Here is a 21,226-nt window from a genome sequence, read left to right on the forward strand (position 1 = left end):
ACAAATGTTATTTAACCAAAATACAGAAAAATGATGATCCTAGTCCTAAGAGTGAAAGGCAAGAAAAAACCAAACGAAATATCTACGAACACGTCACTTCTGTAATTTTTAATGGAGATGCATGAGACACATGCATACTATAGATTTATGAAAGTTTTGTGGAACCAAGCACTAAACGAAATTTGTAAAGAACTAATCCCAATACAAAAATCATGACCAAGTTCACCATGTATATTCTGCAACGCACGTTTTAGAAAATTCTTAAACTGCTGCCAACAGAATTAGAACTAAGAAAGTGGTGTTTTAACGGTACTCAGAAAGATCGGCGAAGAGTGTGAGAGGGAGCAGATTTTTTTGGTTGAGGAAAACCGCCCCAAAACCGCCTAGGGGTTTTTTAAATAGTTTTGTAAAGTTTAGGGTGTTATTCAGACGGTTTTAAATCTCAGATGGTGGATTAACCCGGATGCCAAACCTTAGGGGGTGACCTAGACTTTTTCTAGTAAATATAATGATATTGAAGAAAAAGAAAGGAGGAAAGAGAAAAATGGTTATACATAGCAATGGCTTAAAGTCGACTCTTAGCATTCATTTAAGAAAATTATGTTACATGGGTAGATAAAAATGAAAGAAGAGTAATAACAAGATATTTTTTAATTAAGAAATCACATTTGACTCTATGATATACTTATAAAATGAGCTAGTGTTGCTTATGCGATGAAAAGTCAATTATAAGCTCTATCTTTGACGTATTGTTAGGTAGCATTGTTTTTCTTTGTGGGATTTATTTGTGTACATTACATCAGCCAAATATGAAAAACACTAGAGCTAATAGCTCGTTGTTTCGCAAAAAGGAATAAACACTAGCGCTAGAATATATGAACACTATAGCCTCACTGTATTGTATTTAGGATGGGCAACGTGTCAAAGAGTTTACTCATCAGACATATTGCTATTATAAGCAGGATTATACTTCCCTTCTATTTAAACAATAAAGAAGAAGACGTATTAAAATTGAGAAAACCCTTTTTATCGTTTTTAAGACATAGTATTAAAATTGAGGAAAAGATTTCGTTTTCTCTTAAACTACTGGTACAAGAGAATGAGAGAATGGATGGGAGCACTAGTCTAGAAATACTCGTGGACACAGAGAGGCGATAGTATCTCAGTTCCGCAGCACAGATCATATTTTTATGCTTCTAGCAAATTCGAGTTTATTTGGTAGGATAATTGACACCACCCAAGCTCTTTGGTGTCAAGAAACTATTTATAAATAACTTATTTTACAAAAATAGGTCCTAATAATAATGGTCAAAAAGTAAATAATTTATTTTATAAATAGATCATTGGCCACCTCATGTTAGCATATCGACGCCAGCCTTATTGGTGCTGACTGGTGCCAAAGTAAAATAATCCATTCTTGAAATAAGTTCTCACAAATCTATTTAATAAGTTGTCAAAAAGAACTAAGGGGCTGTTCCATGTCACATCAATTTGAAGTATTAAAATAAACTAATAAAAAACTAATTTCATAAATAAGAGTTGATCCGTGAAACGAATTTTTTAAGCCTAATTAATCCATAATTAGTAAATGTTATTGTAGCATCACCGAATGTTACTGTAGCATCACTGCAAAGATTATAGATAAATTTTATTAATAGTCTATATTTACTATTTATAATAAATATCCAAATATCCGATGTGACTAGGAACTAGAAATGAAAATGAAAGAGACACCCCCTAAAATACAAAAAAAAAATCCATTGGGCTATTCGTATGATCCTAACAGCCTCACTTGTGGGCTGTGGATTATGGGGTTTTGCTCATCTTACCTTCTCTTCATACTCCAGCAAAACTGCAGATGGTCACATAGCAAAATACATCTCAGAGAAAAACAGCTAGTGTAAACAAGAACGCACAGGTCGAATTCCTCAAAAATATTAAATAACCGGTGTCAATAAGTGTCCTTCGCCTCGAGACATCACAAGAACAAAACAAAATCTCACCTAATAATTGCTACTCTAGAGTCTAAGACTATGAATTATTTCAGTAGTCCTTAGAAACTATAAAATCAAATGGACACGACTAATGAATGCTCCGGATTTAAATGGGACAAAATTAACACAAAAAATAACACATCAACTGCTCATCAAAGACCAAGCTAAGACTACATGTGAATAGTTATATATTCTACAATTAGTAACCAATTTCTCTTTTTGCTGCCTTCAAAAATAGAACCTCACATACTTGTAAATTGGGCTTCTGACAATTCCAGCATGCAATGATGGAGCCTGTGTTGAATCTGGACATTCCAAGGTGAGATGACAATCCCAGAAACACAAGCTACTGAGCCCCTCATTTTGCAGGTGCACCTGAGCCTGCTGATGTGCGACCACCACGACCACCATCAACTCTCTGGTAGCCAACATCAGGTCCACGTGCAGAACCACCTCTGCCACCACCTCTGCCACCATAATCTGATCTGTAACCGAAATCACCCCTTCCATAGCTCCTTCCTCCACTGTAATTACCACGGCCGCCTCTCATCCCTTCAGCTCTGAAGTTAATATTACCTCTTCCTGGTGGAAACCTTCCTCCTCTGCCGGATCCTAGGGAAACATATCAGTTGAAAACCTTAAATGAGAACTTAACAAGTTGAGCCCAAATTAAATATTATAAGAATAAATGGGGAAACATGTAGATAATCCTTCAGGTGCCAACATTAACTACCATGTGAACCATTATATGAGTTTTGGATAGACATTTAGTTGTGACACGGAGTGATTCAAAAATGGCTTTACTGTCCATTCGAAGGATTACCCACAAACTGTCAGTCATGGTTCACATGGCATCATAGATTAGCCCATGTAACATGTCCCATAATTACTTGTCAGCACATCTTTTCTGTGAAGAAGCAATATTGATCATAGAGAACGAACATGATAAATCAATAGAATGTGTCTTAATCAATCATGGGTAGTAAGGGGAACTTAAACAAATCAACTATCCAAAATCATGGACCTACCGAAACAACACACAATAATTTGCATCTGGAGTCTTGCTGCATTTATCTAATGGGAGAATTGATCATTTGCCATCCTTATATGACTAGTCTATGATTTGCCATTTTTCAAGCCATGATTGGTAATTTCTGACTACCGTGAATTTCTCTGTTTTACAAGTACTACTTTTCAATCCATCGTTTTCTTTTTCCATCAATTACTACTACAGACCCTTTTAGTTCATAATCTGTCCCCTATTAATTGGTTCCACCAACTTCGTAGGATGCAATCACATATGTTGTAGTAGCAATCAAAAGGATGGCAAATGATCAGTTTTTCATAATCTTATGTTTACAAGTTTCAAAGCAGGATTGTTGTATTTGTCTTCTGAAGGGGTACTGGTGTTTAGTCAAGAGATTAGTATGCTCCAATGCTACAATTGCCATGGCTGAAAAATGCATGTAACATGTTGTTACACTAACCTCGTGAACCAGGTGTTCTCTTTTCCTCTACAAAACATTGGCGTCCGCCAATCATTACAGGAGAAGCCTGTGAAGTTAAAAACAGTTATAATTTGACAACATTTCTATAATACTTGATCAAGTAACAGCATAATTTCTTTAAAAAAACAAAACCACCTCAAAGTAATCAAATATGATACCACCAAAAGAGGACTAGACAAAAAAGTGATATCCTTCACTGAACAGCTAAGGAACTTGAAAGCAAATCATGGAAGCAATTGAGTTAACATGAATAACACAGCCTCGACTGTATGAATTCAGAATAGGATCCAAACAACATGGACAGATTTCACAATGAATAAATTTCATAATATTTATCAATCCCTTGGGCCAAAAGCAAGGGAATCCAGTTATTTTACATCGAAATCTGCAAAGCTGCCAACTCATTTTTTACAAAAAATGTCTGCCAATTAATTAAAAAGGCAATAGCTAAAAGATTATTGCACACATTGATTTCAGACCAACAATGCTCACAGTATCAGGTCAAAAATTAATATCAAACAAACTGACAAATGGAATGATCAAACTAAGAAAGACATACCTCTATAGCACTTTGGACTGCAGTAGCCTCCTCAAATTCAACAAAGCCATAACAGAACCCTTGAATCTGCATTTACATTAGAAAATATTGTCATGAGACACCTATAGTTTTCCAAACTCCAGTGCAAGGAAAACAAACAAGTACCTTATGGCTTCTGACTTGAATCCCGTCAGGTTTTATGGTGCCAAACTTCTTGAACTCATCCTCCAGTTGTGCCGTAGTGGCATTTAATGGTAGACTCCTCACGTATATTGCATGAGCATCAACTTTCAAAATAAAGACCAAAGTTCAGAGAAGCTAACAGATTATCACGTCTTGCTTGGCTAAAGCCTGAAATCATAACAAATACAACAAATACCTTCTGGCTCATTTGTATTGCTGCTCTCAGCATTAGAACTTAAAGGAGTAACATCTGCAACTGGAGTAGGAGCCTGAGGGGCAGGAGATTGTCTTTCGGGTTTGGGTGGTGCAGGTCTAGCAGCAGGTGCAGGCCTTGCAGCAGGAACAGGGGCTTGCAGTGGAGCTTCTTTCATGACTTTGACCTTCAGCACAAAAAAAAAATGCAATACTATTAACAAAGAACGCAGTGCAATTTTTTTATTTGAGAATGGTCCAATCTAATCAACCACTACCAAAACAATGGGACAACCATCATGGCCAACAGTGAAAATGTACTCAATTATTTGAATGCTAGCACTTATTATTCTTGGATGCATTACACTTAAAATAAAACAAGAATATTTCTACTTTAACACTGCTTCTTCGTGGTGGTCAACCATCACCAACACATTAATGCCTCAGATTGCATAAACATATCATGCACAAAATTAATCCAAACTGCATGGCTGACATCACATCAAAAAATTTCGACAAGCACCATGTAAAACTACAGAATATATAGGTATGTTAAGTATCTAAAAGTCTGTATATAACTACACATTTGAAGTGTAGTTGCAGAGTGGCAGCCATGCATTTGAGTATTTCACAATAGCAAATCATATCGAACAAAACTAAAAAGACACCATCCATAATCAGACATAAATATATATATGCAGAATGCAGCACAAGATCTGAGAAAGTTGCTCTTGAGAAACCTACAATTGAGGCATATGACTTCTTTGGTGCCTCCTCGTGTGACACTGGAGCAGCTGGAGTTGCTACAACTGGCACCACATTATTTGGGACTTCATTAATAACCTCAGGAGCTGATTGCTCCTCATCTACAACCACACCCTTCACCTCCTCCAGAGGAGGGTTATAGACCTCCTCCTCCTCCTCAGGAGGCACTGCTGCATGCTCCACAACACGCTCCTGCTGCTGCGGCACAACATCTAAAAATCGGAGGAAAACAAATCAGTTAGACCATCTACCTCTCCAAAAAAAGAAACTACATAGAATTTCAGGGTTTCACCAAACACACCATGTTCAGGGGGGGCCTGCTGGACAGCTGCAGTAGCTATACCATTAGCCAGGGGTGGAGCCATGGCATCTGCCTCAGGCTGCATCTCCACGGCAGCAGGGGTCGGGCCATCCCCGACGTAGCGGAACATGTCGTTGAGCACAAAGTAGCCCTTCTCCTGCGGCGCAAGGAAGAAGGACTGGGAGAATTCACGGCACAAGCCGTCACGGACAGTGAGATGTCCCGTGACAAGAACCGTGACGCCACCACCGAGCGACTCCTGCGAGTCCACCGTCTTGATCTCCGCCCGCGACATGTCCATGGCCATGATCTTCTCGTTGATCGCCTGTGGAACCCCCCACCAAAAACCCCCCCATGTCAGTATGTCACCATCTCAACAACCACAAAAAGGGGGAAACAGGGAGGCCTCTACCCTCCCACGGAGCCAGATCTGGAGGCGGCGGGGCTCACCTGCATGGTGGTGACGGAGACCATGTCGCCGCAGCGGTCGGCGGGGGGGCGGCCGAGGCGGCTGGCGTCCTGGTAGAACCTGTACACCAGATCCGGCGACTGGTGCAGGATCTGGTAGTACTGCTGCACGAACGCGTTTCCCACCTGCAGAGCACCACCACCGTCGCCCGCCATTGGAGATCAGCACGGAACCCAACGACGGAACAACCCCTCCCCCCCACCCCCTCCTAAAATCTCACAACCAGGCAGCAGAGAGAGATAGAGAGAGAGAGAGCGAGAGCAGCAGCTTACCACTTGCGCGGAGGGCGACGGGGAAGGCTGCGTCGCGGCCATGGGAGCTCCCGGCGGCGGCGGCGGCGGTTGCTGGGTAGGGTTTTGGTTGGCCGCGGCTCGGCTCCCCGTGCGGCGGCGGCGCTTGCGGTAACAGTGGGGGTGGAGTCGAGTCGAGGGGTGCGCGACGCGAGCGGTGGGGGGTGGTTATACGTACGGCCCGGATCTGGAGTCCCGCGAGTCGACGACTGGAGGCGATGCACCGGGAGATAAAAACGGGAGTATATTGGTAGTAGATACGGACTGTGATTGATGGATAAAAACGGAGATATTGGTGGATACGGATTATTTGGTTATTCATGTTAGTTTACTTGTTTAGATGGCGTTCGGTTGATTTAGTGGATGTCGGGTCTAGTTACATCTTTATTAGGTAGGCTGAGGTTATCTCTATTATGTCATATGTGTAGTTCTATGTATACTGGCACAAATATTCATGCTTTGTCACGGGAATAAAAAGAATTATACGTCATGTGTATATATTTTAATGGACCGGTACGAACTATAATCGATACGATGGGTTGATAGGCCAGATGAAAAACATATGTGATGGTGATGAGCTTATTAGCATGACCCGTCTAACTTTGGAGATGGATACAATATGGTTAAGCTCAAGAAGACACATGTTGGACGAACATAGCACGGGACAACTCTAAAAGTTAACTACTAGGAATAATCATATGAGAGATTGTACCCATGACCATTTACCCATCGAGCATGGGTTTAATCCAATAGCATATCTTGAGGTACAAAATGAAGGACATATCTAACCTTAATTTGGACTCATAATATCTAACCCAAAATCTAAAATATTCGATCAACTCTCACTATATGTTTTTGCATTAAGTTTCATTTTAGTATATTCACCCTATTTAGGATTTAAACGATATTTTTGGTATTCTTACCATACAAATAGATAATATTACTAAGCAAAATCACCATAGTATTCTAACTATAGCATGGTGAAAAAATATCCTCAGTTATAAAATTCCAAGGCATGATTTAAAAAATATTCTACAGGGACGCATATTTGACGGACCAGGAAATTTACTTATTTCACGTAAAAATATGATGTTAACAAAATATTTTCTAGAACACTAGATACTCATTCTTATTTAACAAAGATCTATATTTGATATTGTTGTTACTGATTTAACTATTTGAGAGTACAACAATAGTGATATAGAGTTTTGATCGATCTTATGTTTAGCGCAGCTGTGGTATGGCGTTGAACATAAACTTCATCATCTTATATCGTTGTTATTGTTCTAACCGTGTAATTAAAAAATTGCAATTGAACTTCGATTCTAAAGATATACATTGCATATTGTAGAAACTTTTTTATAAAAAATATATATACTTATGTTTATATAAAGTATAGTATACGATGTGTTTCTAATTAGAAATATATTTTTGAACATGTGGACACTCTATAATTAGTAAGATAATTTCTAATTTAGAATGTCTCTAATATATGAAAAGTATACATAGAAGAGATTGATTCCATTCTAGTCATCTGATCTTACGAAGATGATTTTAGCGGTTAGATTTGAAGAATGATGAATGAAGAATATAGGATGAGTAAACCATATTTGTGCACTACGAGGTAGAAAACGAAGGGAGTGCCTTATTTCCTATAAATCGGTGAGGCAAAAATAGAAAATGAAAAGAGAAAAAAGGACAGTATTGTCAATAGCCCCTTCGCCCGTAGCACCTTGTTTATCACATGTGTTACACGTGAAAACGCATCTAGCCCCTAAACGGAGTTTGGATGATTAATGACAATGTTGGTTAAGCATGTGTGCACTAATGAGATATGATTGCAGAGAAGTTAAGGGATCAATTAAATTGAAGGATTATGCGATCTGCTTGATGCATGTGTGACCCGAAGCGATGGTTCTACGAAGTCAAAGGCGCTTGAAGAAGTTTTTATTTTATATCTTGAGTCGTAGGAATTCCGTACTATTAAGAGGGGTCACCAGAAGCTCAGCATGCATCCAAGAGTGTTTAGGTTTGTCTAGGTTGAGTGGAGACTTGTTGCTGTTTTTCCTAAACAGCAGGGACCGGACGGTCCGACCCTCTGGCCGGACAGTCCGGTGGCAGGACGGTCCAGACCATGGTCCAGCCCCTACTCTGAGTGAGTGAGCTAAGTGTCGGCGGGACGGTCCGGCCCTCTAGCCGGACGGTCTAGTTAGGTTTCTTTTCCAACGGCTAAGTGACGTCTGCCAGCCTATATAAGGCCCCCTTGAGATCTAGCCGTTGGAAAGGCTTTCTGTTCGATTTCTCTGGTTGCAAGGGCAAGTTTAGCACTTCTTAAGCCTCCCCACTGACCTAAAACACCTTCTAGAGAGATTAATCATTGGATCACATCTTAGGGAGAGTGTTTAGGCTAGTGAGGGGTTGAGTGTTCGTTCTCGAGTGATTGATGGATGCTTGTGGAGTCAAGGTGACCTATTACTCTTGGAGATTGATCTCCTAGACGGATAGGCGTCGCCCGCAAGCCTCCAATTCGTGTGGATCGCTGGGAGCAAGTTTGTGAAGGTTGTTGCCCAACCTCCGCAAGGAAAAAGGTAAGATTGTTAGTTGATTATTGTGCTTTCTAGAGGGCTGCAGGGTAGAGCGGATTACAACCTAGGGCTGGGCAAGCCACCTTGATCTTGACTTTGGTGATCGATTGAAGGGGTTGCTAGTTCTTAGGTGTGAATCCGAAGACTCGTGTTGGCCTTGTGAGAGGAAGCCAAGACAGGAAAAGGATCGAGAGAGATCCCGCTCATAGGAGTGCCTCAACGGAGAGTAGGCTCGAAAGATCCGAACTTCGGGATAAAACTCCCGTGTCATCGCTTTTGTGATATCGTGTTCTTTCTGTTCCTGCGATCTCTCTGTGTTTATTTTCCACTCATCATCACTTCACGTTCCTAGGAACTTCACGGGAAAAAGGAGACCCTTAGATCTGTTGTTTTTACTGACCGGACAGTCCGATGTTCTAACTCGGACAGTCCGGCCAGAGCTCTCGGCCCAACCCGAGAGCGCCGACCGGACGGTCCGGCCATTGGACCGGACGGTCCGACCCCTGTTCTGACCGCTGCGATTTAAAAGATTTTTCAGGACACCTATTCACCCCCCTCTAGGTTGTCTCCCTGGGACTTCAACACGCTCAGCTCTAAGCTTGCCGCTAGAGATCCTCGCCATACTAGCCATGGGATCATCACTTACCAAATATGGTCATTGTTGTTCTAAAAAATGGTCATTGATTGTCCCTTGTGGTTTTGCTTCCAAGCCATTTTGCCAACCCATCAAAGATCATGGTCATTAGATTCCAATAGTCATGAGATCCAAGATGCTAAATCTGCTACCTAGGAGAATGTGGGTGCCCCGATTGTTGAAGGAGGAGGGGAGTTGGCTGTAGGGAAGATGATGGTAGCAACGATGAGGGAGAAGAGAAAGGCAACATTGGCTTGTGTTCTAGCAGTAACATCGATGAGTTGGACGACAGTCGAACTGCTAAATGAGAGAGAGGAAGGTGATAAAAGAACAACCCCTCTTGCGCTCGAGAGTCTACTATTGCCCCGTACAACTCGGATGAAGAATAAGACTCGCTAGTGTTTCTCTTGCGCAAGGCTCCAAAGGCCATTTTTGCATGTGTGGAGTCATGATCTAACGACTATGTGGGCAATCAAACAATTAGCTTTTGCACGAGTATGCGCGAGCCACTCTTTCTGCATATAACCAAACACACCCTATATCATCTCAAAAAACACGCCCTATACCCCCATAGGGTACCATTCTATTTGTCATATATCATATCATCATGTTTATTTAGTTTCTCCCATCAAGCACAGATGCCTCACCGTGAAACATACAGTCCCACTGAACACGTAATTAGAGCAGGTACGAATGTACAATCGCAAAATATAAGTTAACTATAAAATATTTTAAGAAAATAAGATAAGAGAGAGAAGAACAACGGGCTACAGATTTGTACCCAGCTATAACACGAACTCCAAGACACATGTGTGACCATAGATTAATTATGTAATATATGTTTATAGGTAATTATTGTAAGAATTGACTATTAAGTTGACTATAGATGATTTGGAGCCAGCAGTTGGCTATACTATTGAACTTGCTCTTAGGTGAAAACCACTGTAGCATCGTGAGGCTCACAAAATTTGCTCCCAAGGAAAATGACTTCCTTGGTGGAAGGAGTAATAACTACTTCCTCCTTTTTTATTTAACGCTATTAACTTTTAAATGTACTCATTTTTTTTGTCTTATTTAGATTTTTCGCAAATATACGAAATTAAAATTTCTTTTATAATAAATTAAGTTATAAAATAGTTGATAATTATATATAATAAGATAAATTATTAAACATAAACCAAAACTAACGATGTCAAATAAAAAATACAAAAACACAAAGAGTAAATAAAAAAGACCAACGAGCACTGCTGTACTACTATCATGAAATAAGTCCAGTTGACGTCCCTCAATTAAACGTGTAGTCTGTTTTGCATCCCTTAACCCAAATACCAGAAATGTGTAACCCTCATCTTGTCCTTACCGTGCATCCGAGGTCCCAAGGCAGTATATAGCAAGTTTCTGCCTTGCTTCGCTGACGTGGACACGGCTGGGACCCACGTGTTAGGAGGCTGTTGGAGAGTTAGACGGAGTTAAATGTCTAGTTTGGCTAGGAGAGGTGAGGTTGCGCCGTAGCTCTGCTCGCAAACCCTATGGGAGGTGAGCTCGCGCCGATGATGGAGTAGAGAGGGGGCGGCGGTGGCGGCAAGCGCGCCAGAGGAGAGCGGGCGTGGCACGCGACGGTCGAGACGGCGAGCCTCCGAGAGGCGATAGGGAGCGCCGGAGCGTCCCAACCGTCGGCGCAGAGGTCCGAGGAGCGGAGGACGGGAGGAGGCCAAGCCAGGCAGCAGCCGGCCGATGGCGTTGGCTGGCGAGGACCGCGCAGAGCAGAGGCCGGCGCCCGGCGAGCTGCGGCCTGCGAGTGCACCGATGCAGGGCCTGCAGGCTGTAGCTGACTGTAGTAGTAGTAGTATTTGCGTTTCGTGCTATTCTACTTTCATGCTTTCTCGACTAGAAATTTAGGATCACTATCAAAGTAATTTTGAATCATGTGTACATATCCACGCAAAACCATTGAAATACTTATTGCACAGAAGAACAGAGGAGATATATGTTTGTTTACGAGCAGCTCAAAGAGAAAAAAATGGAGCTAGCAACTCGAATTTAATTTAATTTGTACGTGCATATGTGCATGAGGAGATGAATGAGAATGATGGCATTCCTAGCTTGGAGTGAGCTCCCTCTTGTCGAGCATGATGAAGGACATGCTATCGCACTCGAAGTCATATCGCCGGAATAGCTCAGCTACGAGCATGCACGCCGTGGCCACAACCACCTCCTTGGCTGCGCACTGCTTGTTCCCCGACGACGGCTCACCGGTCTCCGGCCCGTTGGACCAGTGCACGTACTGCAGCAGCGCCTCGCCGTCGTCGCTGACGAACCTCTCTGGCACGAACTCGTCCGGCCGGTCGAACACCACCGCGTTGCGCATGGCTAGCGGCTAGTAGCCGCACAGCAGCTCGCCCTCGCCGATCTCGTACGCCGCGTCGCCGTGCGACCGCAGCACGAAGTCCTGCCGCGCCCGGCCGAACTGCAGCGGCACCGGCGGCTGCATCCGGAGCACCTCGTACACCGTCGACCGCACTAGCTCCATCTCCCTCACCGCCACGAACCCGACCTTGCCTCAATCTCCCAGCATGCGGCGCACCTCCTCCTGCAGCCTCTGTCGCAGGTCGCCGCGGCCGACCTTTCCGACATCCATGATGAGGAAGGGCAGGAACACCGAGAAGCCGCCGACCTCCATGTTGAGGTCATTCTCGACGGCGACAAGCATGTCATCGACGGCGGCGCGGAGCTCGGCGGCCCAGTTGCGCGCGCCGCGGTAGAGGAGGTCAATGGTGAAGGCCTTGGTGCGCGCAATGTCGAGGTAGACGCCGATGCGGGTGTCGCCAGTGAAGCCGACGCTAGGGACGTAGGGCCTAATGAGGACGTCGTGACCTCACATTTAACTCCGTCTATTAATTTCCCAATGGCTTACTGACATGTGGGCCCCAGCCATGTCCACATCAGCAAAACAGGGGAGAAAAATGCTACATACTGCCTTGGGATCTTGGATGTATGGTAAGGACAAGACGAGGGGTACACATTTCGGGTATTTGGGTTGAGGGATGCAAAACAGACTGCACGTTTAATTGAGGTACGTTAAGTGGACTTATTCCTACTATCATAGCGTCCCATGTTGGCCCATCCGGCCCAAATCCCATCCCAACGAGAGAGGTCTTCCTAGTTTTTGTAGCAAAGCAACCAACGGTTAAAAAAAAAAAAAAGAAGAGCTCCCTCCGTTCGTCCCCCCTCCGCCGCTCGCTGCTGGCCACCTCCCCCGCCACAAGTCTCCTCGCGTTCGCTTCCCCCGTCCCCCCCTCTCCACCTTCTCCCGCCGCGTTCTCCACCACGCTTCCCGTCCCACGTGCGCAAGCCCTCCGCCAGCTAGCTATAGCGGCCTCCGCCTCCGCCGCCGCCGCCGCCGCCGCCGACGACGACGGAGGCAGCGCGCTCGCTTTCTATCGCGCTGGCACGGCGCGCGGGCGGAGGAGAGACGACGCCGCCGCGCGCTCGCGGAGAGGTAATGGCCGCGGGTGATCTCCCCCCGCCCTCTGCTCCGTCCTCGATCGGTTTTCTCTAGACGTGTGCCGTGTGGATGACGACGAGGCGTCGCCGCCGCGTCGGTCGCTGTGATGATGGTTTGCTTGCTCCCGATTTGCGGGAGGAAGATAAGTGCCCAATCGATATGCTACGTTTTTTTTTGTTTAGTTTGATTTTTTTCCGCTATTATTTGCGATTCTCTTCCTTGCCTTGTTCTATATTGTTTGCGCATAATTCTCTGTTTTCTTCCGAAGGAATTTCAATTTCCAGTTTCTTCCATGGATTCCTTTTTTTTTTTCATTTGGAACGCTCTTGCGTTCCTCCCGTTACAAATTCACGTCAGTTTCGTTTCGTGATTATCAACTTGCTCAAGGCATGGCTCAGTAAGCAACCGTTCGATTCGAGGCGAATTCAATTCGTTCTCTGCTCGCGCTTTCATAATTTCTCTTGCTTAACGTTGAAGCCAACGGTAATTAACCGTGCAATTAATGCTGCACTAATTTTCCTCTCAATCCATCCCTAAATTTTATTTACACAAGTTAATTAGTACTTAAATTCCACCTGTTGTTCTTCATTCTCGCGCTCATTGACATTCCTAACGTGTATTTAAAGCCTTCTCCTCTTTCCTGTGCATGGCGTAGTCAAAAGTTCCCTTCGCCTTCACTCACGTGCCAACGCACAAAAGTGCTGTCAAAAATACTGATCACCAATCCTTTGCCTAATCTCATCTACGTTTTCTTTGCATTGCTTGTGGGAACTGGACTGGTGGTCCTTGCTTGCTGAATTTCGAGGTAACGAGATTCTGATAGTCATATTGGGCGGTGTGCCTGCGTACATCACTTCTTGACGTAGAGGTTGGATTGGTTTTTATTTTTCTGTTATGTTGAAAATATTGGGCACTCGTGGTTTCTTTAATTTCAGTCTGTGTGGTTTTGATTGAGTTGTTCTCCGAGTTCGCCCTATTATGTTTCTCGTGCTTTGCTTTGCTAGGTTGTAATTGTGAATTTAATGATCGAGCCGTAAATGTTCTTTTCAGTTTGTGTATGGATGAATTGAAACCACGGTCGTGTTTTAGGCATCTCCAAAGCTTTGATTCATGACTACAGCATTACATGTGATGTACATATATTAGAAAGAAAAAAATATCTTTCATTGGAAAGGAATACATGTTTATCATCAAAAGAACGTACCTTGTGATGCAAATATGCAATGAAGCAGGTTGTAACGCATTAGCACTTTAGCAGCAATCTGCCTTGGGGGAGCTTGTTTCTGTGTGCCTTCCTATATGTCCTAACTTCATTTCTGTCCAGTGAAAAAAAAATCAGATATCTTTCATTACAACCAAAGAAAAATTTTGCACAGAACATGGATTTTTGTCATCTTTGAACATTTGGTATTTTGCCCTCATCCTTATTATACTGCTCTCTCCGTATTTTAATAGACGCAATTGACTTTTTGGCACATATTTAACTATTCATCTTTTTTTAGAAATTACGTAATTATCATTTATTTATTGTGATTGGATTTACTACTAGGTATATTTAATTATAACTTACATTTTGCATATTTGCACAAAATTTATGAATGGTCAAATGTGTGTAACAAAGTCAATGCCATCATCTTTTAAAATACGGAGGGAGTATTTACCTTTTCTCAAAGTTCAGTTTCTTTACATTTTTTTGTAGTATCGACAGGCAAAAGGTGCTTTTGTTTTTTGCCACGTTGTACACATTTATGACCATTTGGCTTTATGCGAGTATTTCCTTAAATGCCTCTTTTCTCTGGCATGTAGACTGAGTTGGAGAGGTCTGAAGTCTAACAGTCCTTTCCATGTTGCTCATAGCATTCGAGTATAAATGATTTCATTAAAAAAAAAAAGAAATCCAACTTGTGTTCATTTACTATGGCATCTTAGAAGGTTAAACACACAATTGTTTGTAATAAACCAAAACCTAGTTGCTCTTATCTTCTCTCTTAGTGCAAGGATTGATTCATGGAGAGTTCAAGAAAAAGCAACCTGATGTTGAACATATCTGTTTTCAAGTCCAATATAAGAAATGTATCCTTCACTCTTACTTCTTGGACTGTTTTGGGTTGTAGGAATAAGTTCATAGGTTCTCATTTCAGAAGACATGGTATCATCTATAGACAATGTGAGAGGGTTGACTCTGGCAATATCATCAAGTGCATTTATTGGTTCGAGCTTTGTGATCAAGAAAATTGGGCTCAAGAAAGCTGGGGATTCTGGGGTAAGAGCAGGTTGTACATCTTTCAGCAGCTATATAAACTGAATGAACTTTTAACATCGCAAAATGCTAGTTATATGTGAAATTGCATAGTGTTTTCAAGCAGAGTTAGAGTTCTTTCAATCTTTTATCTAGATTTACTTGTTCATATTTTTTTAATTATTACTCTAATGCACTGTAGGTTCTGGAGGTTTCTCGTACTTGTATGAGCCGTTATGGTGGCTGGGGATGATAACTAGTAAGAATATATTAAAGGCTCTTTTGAGGTGTACTAGCTATCAGTCTTGAAAAAAAAAGTCAAGTTATCAAATTATCTGGAGATTACATTTTTAATTTATATGCTTTTAAGCTTGCTCTCATTACTGACTATTTGTGTCACACAACTTGAGAAATTTCTTAGTTGAATACAGGTATTTATGGTCCACTTTTCACTTTGTGAGCCATCCGGTTACTTTAACTATAACATTTAAGATTCAAGAATCAGTAGTTCTTTTACTAAGTGTGAATGAAAAAATGACTCGGCGTAATATTGAATATTTGATACTTAAAACACCAGAGTTAGGATCTTTGTTTTCGAAAGACTTAATTGATATTTTCAACTTGGCAATTTATCTGCAGTGCTCTATCATATTATTATTTCTATTTCCCTTACCTTCATTACTTTCATTTTCTACCTGCAATTTAATATCACTGCAGCGATCTATATATTATTATTTCTATTTCCCTTGCCTTCATTAGTTTCATTTTCAACTTGAAGATGGTATATATTCCATCTCATTAATACAGAGTTCAAACCAATATGCTGTATATTGATACTTGAATGCGAAATAATATTTGTGATATGAACTGGAATCTCAAACATTATTTGTAATCATCTTGTTTTACATTTGCAGTGATTCTGGGCGAGATAGCAAACTTTGCAGCATATGCATTTGCTCCTGCTGTACTTGTTACTCCTCTAGGAGCTCTTAGCATTATATTTAGGTAGTACCCATACCATATTCTATAATTTCCTCATGCATCACAGTATGTTTATTGCCTTCTAATATTTTATCCATGCAGCGCAGTGCTTGCGCACTTCGTCTTGAAAGAAAAACTTCATATGTTTGGTGTCGTTGGTTGTATCTTGTGTGTTGTTGGATCTGTTGGTATAGTGCTGCATGCCCCAAAGGAGAGGGAGATTGATTCAATGAAGGAAATATGGCATCTTGCTACTGAGCCAGGTAAATTACTTGACTACTTGTGTCAATAAAGAACCAATAGGATCTTTTTTTTTATCATTTCATATTAATATAATATCTATCAATAGGATACTTCCATACTGTCTGCATTAAAAAAACAGTAGTATTTTCATGCATTATTACTGAATCTGCCAATTGTAGGATGATGTATTGATGTCTCCAATATGAATGTCTGATACTCCTCTCTGTGTGTGTGTGTGTGTGTGTGTGCAAAACTGATGTTTGATAATCCATGTCTTGGACAATCCTATGGAAAATTGCCAAACTACAATCGTCATAAAATTTTTCACCGTTGGGTAAAATATCTCAATAATAATGATCTTAAAGTTCTCTTTTGAACATTCATTTATTCCCCCTCTTGTTCCAAGAGTGGAACTTCTCATAGAATGTTAACCACAAGGGTTTGTTATCTGGATAACTTCTGCAGGTTTTATTGTTTATTCATGTGTGGCTGTGGTGGTGGTTCTATTTTTGATTTTCTGGGTGGCTGAGCGTTCTGGACACAGGAAGATGCTTGTTTATATTGCAATCTGTTCAATAATGGGATCTCTCACGGTACATAAGACATACATGACCCTTGGATTCAGTTAAGAATTGATCCAGTTTGTGATTGTGGATTAATACAATTCTAGTTTTTGGAACAGGTTATCAGTGTAAAAGCAGTTGCTATTGCCTTGAAGCTGTCATTTAGTGGATCTAATCAGTTCATCTTCATCCAAACATGGTTCTTCATATTTGTTGTTATTGTTTGTTGTTTGGTTCAGTTGAACTACTTAAATAAGGTAAGAATTCATAATGTTGATGCCATTTGTTTCAATATGCAGATTAGGAAATTAGGTATTTAGAATTTTCATTTCCAGTCCATGATTATTATCCTGGACTTAGTGGCACCCAAATGTATTAACTGTAATGTTATTATGAGAATGTTATTATATATGTGTGATTTTACTTAAATGGGTGTAGATGTTTGGCCATGCATCAGATGGTTTATTCTTTAAAATCTGCTATACTACCAATGTCATTCGAGCTCCTGTAAAATCAAATATATTTATTTCCATATGTTCGTTTTTTAACCTTATACTCTAAGCTCAACATATTATGGCCAGCTTTTTAGGAGTATTTTTTTACTCACATGTATTGCAAATACTTCGTTTGCTTTAGTTTCTTTAAGGGTAAGTGCAGGTGTAGCATACTTGGAATATCTTTTTCCTGTAATCCGTACTAATTACTCAGCAAAGAATAGCTAAATGATTTAATCTGGAAGTAAAAGATATTCAACACTATTCATCCAAATTGTGAGTTATTGTTTGAAATAGTTACTATTTGTTGATAATTCTAAAATATAAAGGCTGCTGCAGAAATAGGTATTGAACTCTGTTCTAACCATTTTTAATTTGTTGCAGGCACTGGACTCGTTCAATACAGCTGTGGTCACTCCTGTGTACTACGTGATGTTCACCATACTTACTATTTTTGCTAACATGATTATGTACAAGGTGATCTACTTGTTTTGTTCACATAGTTTTAAAATAGTACTCCCTCCATTTTATAATGTAAAATGTTTAGCTATTTCTAGATTCATCTATTTATTAAGATATATTGGTTGTATATATGTCTAGATTCATAAATATTTATATAAATCTAGACAATATCATAAAGTCCTCCGTTATGAAACGGGGTAGTATCTGCCAATGTGATTCCTGTAGTGTTTGTCTCCCTGAGAGAAAATGTTATTCCAGATTAATACTGACTGACATGCTGGCACAAATTAGAAGAAACCTTCTAGTAATAAATGATCGATTTGAAAATAAATAACCTTAACACTAATATAGGAGGCACGGTTTACTTTATTTTCTTTTCTTCTTAATGTAAATTAAAGATTTTTTTTAAAAACAAAATATTTTATGAATTGAATTGTGATAACTTCAAGGTATTTCTGCAGAGTATAAGATTTAAGCAGTTAAGGTCTGTAATATCTTATGAGCTAAAATGTATAGGTTGAATTTCAGCTATTTCCTCTATATCTGAAGTAGAACTTCCTCCTGTACGAATAGCCGAATAGTAGCAGGATGTGTTGTTTTACTGAGCTTAAGGCATTCCAGGCTGTTATTTAGGGGTTCCCATAATACAGTAATTCCTTTGGAGGAAATTAATCTGCTAGACCATATTTTCTACATAAGAAAAGAAACTGCTAGACCAGAAGACCGGAGGGAATTAAACTGTGTTTCATTTGCCATTCAACTGTCAATCTACCATTTTCATCTGATATTTTTGTCATCGTTGTTTTTCTCTGCTCCAGGATTCATTCTCGAGGAATGCAACACAGATTGCAACACAGTTATGCGGGTTTGTGACCATTGTTGCAGGGACTTTTCTCCTACACAAGACCAGGGATATGGGCAACGCGCCACCGCCACCATCTGACGAAATTTGTCTAGATGGAGAAAATGAGCGCTCAAGTCATCTCTAGTCACAAACTAGCTAGCATTTACCAAAGCTTTTGGCTTATCGATGTAACAACGCTTGTGGAGGCTGAATAAAGTTGACTTAGAACCTTATTCCGAATTATATGCAAGCAAAATTTTGTGTTGTTTGGCAATCTTGTTACCTGCAATGCCAATTTATTTGAACTTTGTTTTCTTGTACAAAGTAAAAGTTAGGGGCTTGTTGAAATTCTGCACAGTGGTGGTGTTTTTTATTTTGTTATATACAACAGCACTGTCTGTAAACAACCAAATAATATCCAAATACAAATGAATAGGTCAGGCCATGTTCTTTTCTCATCATTACTTATGGAGTATCATGGGCACACTTCCCAATATCCTAAATGATGTGTCATGTAGAAAACATTAATGTATAAAGGTTTCTTACTGACCTTTTTTAACCATTTTTTTACTTTATGTCAGTTAATTTAGTTATTTATATCTTTAATTATCTATCACCAAATCATATGATCTAGGAAAAATTTAAAAATCTAACGAGAAAAGCAAACCACCTTCTTTTGAGCAAGCATCTTACTACTGTTTCAGATTTCCACTAGGGCTGCGTTCTTTCTTTCTGGTTGGGAACATTTACCCTGCGCATGCAAAACAAAGCAACTCATTAGCACATAATTAATTAAGTACTTAAAAACTTCAAAAATGACTTAATATGATTTTTATGAACAACTTTCTTATAGATTTTTTTTCGCGAAGTATGCATCATTTAGCAATTTGGGAAATGTGTGCACGAAAAATAACATAAAGATGTATTCATCCGAACCACGTTTCCGTGTGGTTACACTACCAAGGCTTCAGCATCAGAAGGCTATTTGTCGTTCACCTGAATTGAATGGCTGCCAATCGATTCAAAGTTCAAAAAATAAAGTGATGATTAAGCCTAAGAGCCCAGAAATTGGTCAGTGGTGAAAGGTTAACGAGAGTAGTCGCAGCTACTAAAAGGGTTGAAAAGATGAAGCCCACCTTGAAAGAGCTTCTGGCTAGATATGACAAAAGGCCAAGGGGACATTTGCTAGCCGACCAAACAATTTTAAGAGACTAAGATCACGTCCGCAAGAGTTTGATCATAACGATCGTAGATGGGGGGCTTTCATGAAGCACCACCATATCCCTCATTTGAGCCACCAATGTTGATACTATGTTATCCTACTCTTAGTTATCCTTCTTATCCACCATGGGACCGGTGTGGCCCATGGATGTCTCCTACTCTAATGCCTTATAAACCATTATATCAAATTCCATATGCGCCATTCCATCCAACACCATGTACACCATTTCATCTAATGTCTTTCGAGCCATTCTTTATGCTACCGTTTGAACCATTCCATCTTTGGGAGAAACCAAGAAGACCGGGTACAAGAATGATCGGTTTAATTCAAGGAATCAACCTCATGACGGAAAGAATGACAAGGTGGTGAATAAGGTGTATCGTATGAAAGAGGATGACAATTTAGGCAAAGGTTCAAGTTTAGCAGCAAGTAATGATCAGCCAACGAACAACATTTATCAGGTGAACAATACCTATGCTACAGTGTCTCACGCTGGTGATGTTAGGCAGGTCAGCACCACTCGGCTTGGTGCTGAGGTACCTGCCACCATGGACGAGCGGCACAGCGTGGATGTTGACGTGGCAACCTGCAGCTCGGCTTGACACGTCTATAAAGCCGACGTGTACAGGTTGTATCATTAGTGTGATGTTATAAATGAGTAAAGAAAGTAGCTTAGATTGGTTAGAAAAACACGCAGGGCAATATTGGTCAAATAAGAATGATATTTGTAAGGTCATTGATGATCTTGATAAACTAGGAAATTAGGAGAAGGTTTTTCATCGGCCGAGGTGGACATAGGTGATGTTACAGTGCCAAGGGAAATGTTTACAAATAAAAATATGTTTATGTTAGCCGAGTGCATGATTAAACTAATCAGATTGCTCAAAAAGTATGTTGATTGTGCGTGGAAGTACAATGAAATGCGAGGACCTAGCCAAGAGCTAGTGGAGCATTGGTTGCCTATAAAAAATTGCCTAGAAAATTTAGTTTCAATATTTATGATGGGATTAAAGAAGAAATAGACCAATTAGGCTTAGCAAAATCCTCGCACGGATCTTGCAAAAGAGGATATATGGGTATATGCTTATACTGGATAAGATGCATGAGTCCATGGTTTCAGAGCTCAGAGTTTTTCTTTGCTCCTGGATGCAACAACAATCAAGGGTGGACAGAAATCTCATGGCTCGTTAGCTCACTCGACTCGTAACAAGTTT

At 40.7% G+C, this 21,226-nt stretch overlaps 2 protein-coding genes and 1 pseudogene across 5 annotated transcripts; 1 reads left to right on the plus strand and 2 right to left on the minus strand.

Annotated features, from left to right (window-relative positions):
• Positions 1–1,927: 1,927 nt before the first annotated feature.
• On the minus strand, positions 1,928–6,421 carry LOC102713983 (nuclear transport factor 2-like). Its single transcript, XM_006647221.3, has 9 exons — positions 6,223–6,421; positions 5,932–6,075; positions 5,482–5,806; positions 5,160–5,392; positions 4,420–4,603; positions 4,206–4,327; positions 4,062–4,127; positions 3,482–3,548; positions 1,928–2,606 (listed from the first exon to the last, which is right to left on the minus strand). Exons 1-9 carry the CDS (start codon positions 6,262–6,264, stop codon positions 2,353–2,355), a joined length of 1,437 nt encoding a protein of 478 aa, XP_006647284.1. The 5' UTR covers positions 6,265–6,421; the 3' UTR covers positions 1,928–2,352.
• Positions 6,422–11,557: 5,136 nt separating this feature from the next.
• On the minus strand, positions 11,558–12,394 carry LOC121053510 (annotated as a pseudogene).
• Positions 12,395–12,721: 327 nt separating this feature from the next.
• Positions 12,722–19,229, plus strand: LOC102713711 (probable magnesium transporter NIPA2). 4 transcript variants are annotated; one of them, XM_040520589.1, is made up of 9 exons: positions 12,722–12,958; positions 15,079–15,227; positions 15,406–15,462; positions 16,118–16,208; positions 16,287–16,447; positions 16,893–17,020; positions 17,110–17,247; positions 17,869–17,961; positions 18,765–19,229. In XM_040520589.1, exons 3-9 carry the CDS (start codon positions 15,453–15,455, stop codon positions 18,933–18,935), a joined length of 792 nt encoding a protein of 263 aa, XP_040376523.1. In that variant the 5' UTR covers positions 12,722–12,958; positions 15,079–15,227; positions 15,406–15,452; the 3' UTR covers positions 18,936–19,229. The 4 variants fall into 4 exon arrangements, with proteins under 4 accessions (XP_040376523.1, XP_015689415.1, XP_006647283.1 ...); XM_015833929.1 differs by having other exon boundaries at positions 12,881–12,958; positions 15,079–15,237; XM_006647220.3 differs by lacking the exon at positions 12,722–12,958 and having other exon boundaries at positions 15,032–15,227.
• Positions 19,230–21,226: the final 1,997 nt, after the last annotated feature.

The sequence above is a fragment of the Oryza brachyantha genome, chromosome 2 (genome assembly GCF_000231095.2).
Source record: "Oryza brachyantha chromosome 2, ObraRS2, whole genome shotgun sequence".
Taxonomy (NCBI): domain Eukaryota; kingdom Viridiplantae; phylum Streptophyta; class Magnoliopsida; order Poales; family Poaceae; genus Oryza; species Oryza brachyantha.

What these genes read in the sequence shown, in the direction of transcription:
- LOC102713711 (XM_015833929.1), top strand. Translation starts at nt 15,111, where the DNA reads ATGGTATCATCTATAGACAATGTGAGAGGGTTGACTCTGGCAATATCA. An exon ending in GCTCTTAGCATTATATTTAG is followed by an intron (nt 16,209 to 16,286) that starts GTAGTACCCATA and finishes TTATCCATGCAG; the next exon opens with CGCAGTGCTTGCGCACTTCG. An exon ending in CAATAATGGGATCTCTCACG is followed by an intron (nt 17,021 to 17,109) that starts GTACATAAGACA and finishes TTTTTGGAACAG; the next exon opens with GTTATCAGTGTAAAAGCAGT.
- LOC102713983 (XM_006647221.3), bottom strand. Translation starts at nt 6,264, where the DNA reads ATGGCCGCGACGCAGCCTTCCCCGTCGCCCTCCGCGCAAGTG. An exon ending in TCTCCGTCACCACCATGCAG is followed by an intron (nt 5,807 to 5,931) that starts GTGAGCCCCGCC and finishes GGGGTTCCACAG; the next exon opens with GCGATCAACGAGAAGATCAT. An exon ending in GCAGGCCCCCCCTGAACATG is followed by an intron (nt 5,393 to 5,481) that starts GTGTGTTTGGTG and finishes TCCGATTTTTAG; the next exon opens with ATGTTGTGCCGCAGCAGCAG.